This window comes from Elephantulus edwardii, unplaced genomic scaffold (genome assembly GCF_000299155.1).
Source record: "Elephantulus edwardii isolate Elephantulus edwardi_28Jun2011 unplaced genomic scaffold, EleEdw1.0 scaffold00217, whole genome shotgun sequence".
Classification (NCBI taxonomy): Eukaryota; Metazoa; Chordata; class Mammalia; order Macroscelidea; family Macroscelididae; genus Elephantulus; species Elephantulus edwardii.
The window spans coordinates 3,139,052-3,144,979 of record NW_006399967.1 but is presented as its reverse complement, the minus strand read 5'-3'; the positions used below and the strand labels follow the sequence as shown (position 1 = coordinate 3,144,979).

General features: G+C 56.8%; 1 protein-coding gene across 2 annotated transcripts in view; it reads right to left on the bottom strand.

Moving 5' to 3' along the window:
• Positions 1 to 3,305: 3,305 nt before the first annotated feature.
• Positions 3,306 to 5,928, bottom strand: part of TCF3 (transcription factor 3) — a 30,876-nt gene continuing 28,253 nt past the window's right edge. The window contains exons 17-18 of one of the 2 annotated variants that reach the window (XM_006897933.1): positions 3,775 to 4,001; positions 3,306 to 3,498 (exon numbers count right to left, since the gene is read on the bottom strand). In XM_006897933.1, coding sequence (XP_006897995.1) covers positions 3,356 to 3,498; positions 3,775 to 4,001 — 370 coding nt within the window. In that variant the 3' untranslated portion in view covers positions 3,306 to 3,355. The remainder of the gene's footprint in view (positions 3,499 to 3,774; positions 4,002 to 5,928) is intronic. The other variant, XM_006897934.1, reaches the window with a different exon arrangement.

Sequence of the window (5,928 nt, the reverse complement as noted above, 5' to 3'; positions counted from 1 at the left end):
AGGCATCGATTCTTCTTCTGTTACCCTTAGTCATTGTACAGCTCTCTGAAGCATAACCAGTAACTTTGAAGACCATGGCCTGGATTAGGTGCACCTTAGTCTCTAGACTAATACAGTTGCTTTTTAGCACTCTGGAGAGGTCCCTGACAGCAGACTTCCCCAATGAAATTAGTCTTTTGATTTCCTGACTTCTGGTGCCAACAATGTGGTTGTGTAGTTGAGCAAGCTGTAATTAATTAACAACCTCAATCTCTTCATGGTGCTGCCAATTGGCCCTGGGGTGAGAATCTTTTGTCTTCTTGATGTTGAGCTTCTATCCATATTGAAGACTACAGTCCTTGACGTTCTGCAGCAGCAAGCGTTTTAGGTCTTTTTCAGTTTCAGCAAGCAAGGTTGTGTCATCTGCATATTGTAGGTTGTTGATGAGTCTTCCAATTCTGATGCCACATTTCCTCCTCATAAAGCCTTGCTTCCCAAATTATCTGTTCTGCACAGATTGAAAAGGTGTGGAGACAGGATGCATCCCTGACACACTCCTTTTCTGATTTTGAACCATGCAGTGTTTCCCTGCTCTGTTCTGAGGACTGCTTCCTGTTCCAAGGATAGGTTTCACATAAGCACAATCAAGAGTTCCGGGATTCCCATTTTCCTCAAGGTTAGTCACAGTTTGTTTAGATCCATACAACCAAATGTCTTTGCATAGTTAATGAAACAGACATTCATATGTACTCTTTGCTTTCTGCCAAGACCCACCTGATATTGGCAAAAAGAGTGCCATGATCTCTTCTAAACCCAGCTTGTATTTCTGGTAGTTCTCTGTCAATGTACTGTTCTAGTGATTCCTGGATAATCTTCAGCAGGGTTTTCATTCTAAGTGGTATTAGTGATATTGTTCAATAATTTCCACTCTCTTGGGTCACTTTTTTTTTTTTTAAAAAAAAAAAGGAATAAATATTTCTCTCTTCCAGTCTCTTGACTAAGCAGTTGTCCTCCAGATTTCTTGGCACAACTTGGTGAGCACGTCCAGGGCAGCATGTGTTTGTTGAAATACATCAGTTGGTGTCCCATCAATTCCTGAGGCTTTATTTCTTGACAAGTCCTTCAGAGTAGCCTGAACTACTTCATCGCTGCCTCTTTATCATATGCTGTTTCTTGAAATTCTTCTGTGTCAGCCACTTCTTTTTGGTACAATGACTCTGTATACTCCTCAAGCTGAGAAACGAAAAATAAATTAAGCCTTGAGTTGTAATATTGAAAGAATCAAGGATGAGAGGCTTGCAAACCGAGCTCGGGAACCTGACTAACTGCAAAGTCTTCTCCCTTTCACGTATCAATGCTGGGTGGACTCACTGAGCCTTGTGAAGGGCTCTGAATCCTGTCCCAAGCTCTGCTGTCCTCATCATACCTGGCACGGCCATGCCCACTGCAGAACCCGCCGCCGCAGTTACACCAGCCCGTCTCACGGCTGAACTCTTCCATGCTCACAGAACCCCCACCTTTCCAAGCACAATGTCCCTCGCCAAGCGCCTCTCCTAGCAACACGGCTTAAGTATGTGAAAAGCAACTTTATTACCTAAGCCTCCAAGGAGGCCTCATGCTGCACCTTCTCCAGGACACACGCTTGTCCGTTCTGCAGTGCCTCCCAATTCGCAGCCAGAATTTACAGCCCCCCCCCCACTCCCTCGCACCTGAAAAACTCCTTGTGCTCTTCTAGGGACCCTTCTACGCCTTGCCTTTGGGGAAAGGCCCTGCCGCTGCCACAACCTCCCCTTTAGAAGCGGCCGGCTCGAACCGCCGTGCACGCACAGAATGTAGTACGGTCAAGCACTTGGGTGGCAGCCTAGACCCGGAGTCCTCAGGTGTGCTCCGATCTCCCTTAGAAGATACAGTGATTCAAAGGAAGAGAATTTCAACCCAGACTTGAATTCCAGTCCAGTGAGTGCTCAGTGCTCACTGCTTCCCCTCCACTAACCCAACATCCAGTTTAGATTTTAACCATAACAAATAGTACATGTTGAATGTACTCATGTCACCTAACTATATGTACGTGCCAATGGGGGCAGGGACATTCTCTGGGATCTTTTACAAAAAGAAAGGTGGGCAGGCATCTGGGGACGTGCCTAGACCAGTGTCAGTACTCCAGACAGGAGTGCTGTCTGTGGGCAGGGCCATGGAGTGGACAGAATGCAGAGGCTGGAGGTGGAGGGACATCAAGTGCGCAGACGGGGCGATGGGGCAGAGGAGTCTGGAGCCGAGGGACACGGCTTCCGGGGTCCCTTTCTTCTGGAAATGGTGGCTGTGCTTCCACACAACCCTTTGTCAGGGGCGGGAGACAGGACTGAGGTGCCCACCAAATGGGAGAGGCACACTAAGCAGCCCTCGTTGAGGAGGGAAGCCCCACAACGCCTCAGCACCCCGAAGATGCCATGGTGGGGAGGCTCTGGCAGTGCTGCCCTGCAGTGTGCCACGGGAGTGTGGGCGGTGATGCCGGCCGCCCAGGTCCCATGGCCTCCAGGGGCCCAGAGGGCGCACTCTCACACGTTTAACGGTCTGGCGGTGATTAGCTCTACAAACAGCAACAAAAATAGCAAGAGACACGAGACTTTTATACAAAAACATTTGTTGCTTACAAAACATATGCCAAAAAAAAAAAAAAAATTTAAAAAAGGACCAAAGGCAACATCTTTGCTATCTTCCTCTACAGCCAGGGAAGGAATCTCCTAACTAATGTTCTTTTCATTTTCCTTAAAAAAAAAAAAATATTCCGCGTAGGCACAATTTGCTGGTGGCTCTCGCCGGCCAGGCCAGGCCTGCACCGTGTCGCCAGGCAGGCACCCGGGCAGGCGGGCACCTGGGGCTTAAGGCAGCTTCCTCTCGGACAGAGCAAGCAGTTCTGGCCGAAGCTCCACTTCTTTCTCTTTCATTTTCTCCAAAATAAAATGCTCCTTTCGGGCTCCAAGCTGGGGGCCAGGCTGGGCTGAGATGTTTGGGGTCATCAGGTCTCATGGGGGCGTCCAGGTGGGACCTGCAGGGGAGACTAGGTGATAGTGAGGGTCTCACCACACGACCCTCAGGGCCCAGGAAAGATGGAGCTGAGACAAGTCCTGCAGTGACACAGGGTCCTGTGTCCTGTCCCTCACGTGCAAAAAATAGCACGAACCCATGTGTGAGGGGTTGTGTGCGCCCCACCTGGGTCTGAGGGGGGCTGTGTGAGGGGGGACTGACCACGTGCACCCCATCTGGGTGTGAAGGTACTATACATGCTCCATCCACCCCGGCGGGAGGGGGACTGACCGCATGCGCCCCACCTGGGTGTGAATAGGTGGACGCTGACCCAGGACCATGTGTGCATACCTCACATGTGCCCAGTGGGGTTGTGAGCCTCCCCCAGACCTGGGTGGGTGCCTGACAGCACCATCTGGGGGTCTCCGACCACAGCAGACACTTTCTCCTCTTCTCGCCGCTTCAGGCAGGCTGCTTTGGGGTTCAAGTTGCGTTCTGAGGGAAGGGGGAGAACACAGTGGGTGAGGGTCCCAGCAAGGTCATCAAAGTAGCAACAGGAAGGGGTTTGGGGGATAGTGGGGGCTCCCTGACTGCTAACTGTCGCAGTGTCACCTCCTCGACAAGCTGGAGGTCAGCAAGGTTCAAGGAGGAACCAGGGGTGCAGAGAGCAGAGGGGGTCACAGCAGCTGGACAGACAGAGAGCAGAGCACAGGGCTGGGGCCAGCGCCGGGGTGCCCCGTGGCGTCCTGGCTGCCGGGGCCGGAAGCGTACCTCGCACCTGCTGCTCCAGGCCCAGGATGACCTGCACGGCCTGCTGCAGGATGAGCAGCTTGGTCTGTGCTTTGTCCGACTTGAGGTGCAGCTGGCACATGCGGCCCAGCTCCCGGAAGGCCTCGTTAATGTCCCGCACGCGCACCCGCTCCCGCGCGTTATTGGCCATGCGCCTCTCCCGGTCCCTCAGGTCTTTCTCCTCCAGGGACAGCACTTCCTCCGCACTGCTGGGCGCACAGCACCGGCCCGTTAGTCGGGGCCTGATAGTCAGGGCCTGTGCAGGGGGTGGGGTGTGCTGGCGTGGGGAACTGGCAGTGGCCGTGTGCTGGTGTGGGGACACGGCACTGGCCGTGTGCTGGCGTGGGGAACTGGCAGTGGCCGTGTGCTGGTGTGGGGACATGGCACTGGCTGTGTGTCGATGTGAGGGTTAGGGGTGGCTGTGTAGCACTGAGGGCACATGGGCACACACGGTGGACAGTGTCAGTGTACTGGCGTGGACACACGTGGCACTATGACACCGGCAGGGTGCTGGCGTGGAGATGTGCTGGTAGCTGTGTGGTACTGTGGGCACACACGTGGACACACGGTGCAGGCAGTGCGCTGGGGTGGGGATGTGGGAGTCTGTGAGGACAGATACAGATGACTGGCAGAGGGCACTGTGGTCACGTGGGACAGGGCCTGGTGTCCGTATGTGCATGTGGCCAAGAATGCAGGCTTGTGTGTCCCTAGCATGCAAGCCCGCTGTGCACACCCAGGGCACACAGTGCCGCCAGCCATGGGGAGCCCAAAGGAGTGTGGAGGATGGGCTGTTCCCAGGGCTCTGGTGGGGAGGGGTCCCTGGCTCAGGCCAAGGCAGGCTGAGCTCGCTGTGACATTTGCTCTCTGTCCACCTGAGGACGACCTTCCCAGGAGTAGCCCTACGAGCGCAGTGGTAGGACCTGCTGAACCCCGGGAGCCTGGACCTGGCTGGTGGTCTCCCAAGGAGCCTCGGACTGCGGAGAGCCGGTCTGCGGCCTGGGACAGGCCTGCCACGAGGGACACTGCCCCTCAGGACCTTGGTGGAACCTCCTGGGGGCAGCACCAGGCTACCCGGCCACAGGCTCAGCCCTGCCTGCCTGTCCAGCCCACAGCTCTGGGCCGACAATTCCCTGCCTTGTGCGTGGTGTCCCTCCCAGTCCCTACGCTAGGCCGTTGTGAGAATCAAATGCGTGGGCACAGAACCACCACGTGCGACCAAGCCCTGCACCCTGCTCTGCCTTGGGGGCACTGTCCACCCTGGGCACGTTCTCCTGACAGCCGTGGCCCCAGAGCCCCAACAAGCGCACAGACCAAACTGCTGGTGCAGACTGAGTTGGTCCCCGTTCCTTCCGCCTCCCAAGCCCCACGAGGGGGACTCAGGGGAGGGGCCCAGCTGCGGCCCGTGGGGTGGCCCTGAGCTCGGGCAGCAAGTGCGAGGTAGGAGGGGCTAGGGTGGGAGAGCGAGAGCCAGAGAGCAGAGATGGGGACACATGGTACGAAGGGCCCCAGTGTGGGGCCACAGACCCTCAGAGTAGGGGCCAGGCTGGTTCCGTTCCAAGCAAAAGTGCTGCGGGAGAGAAAGGGTTAACAAGCCACACAGAGGAAGGCGTTAGGAAGCAGAGGGATGAGGGAGGCCAGGCAGGGTGGGGCAGCGACCGGCTTATGTTCTCCGCTGTGACCTGGAGAAGGAGGGGTTAGCCCCCAGTGCAGAGGGGGAAACTGAGACGGGGGGATGCTTGAGGGAGAGGCTCAGCCAGGCTGGAGGGGGGGCAGGGGGCGGTCAGCACTGGGGAGGGTGAGGGGCAGGGGACGGGGTGGTCAGCACTGGAGTGGGCAGGGGCGAGGGCGGTCAGCATAGGGGAGGGTGAAGGGCAGGGGGCAGTCAGCACCAGGGAGGATGAGGGGCAGCGGGGTGGTCAGCACTGGGGAGGGTAAAGGGCAAGGGGCGGTCAGCAACAGGGCAGGCGAGGGCCGGTCAGCACCGGAGTGTGCAGGGCCGAGGGACGCGGCGGTCAGCACCAGGGCGGGCAGGGGGCAGGTCGGTTAGCACCGCGGCGGTCAACACGAGGGCAGGCGGGGGACGGTGCGGTCAGCACCAGGGCAGGCGGGGGACAGGGTGGTCAGCACCGGGGCGGG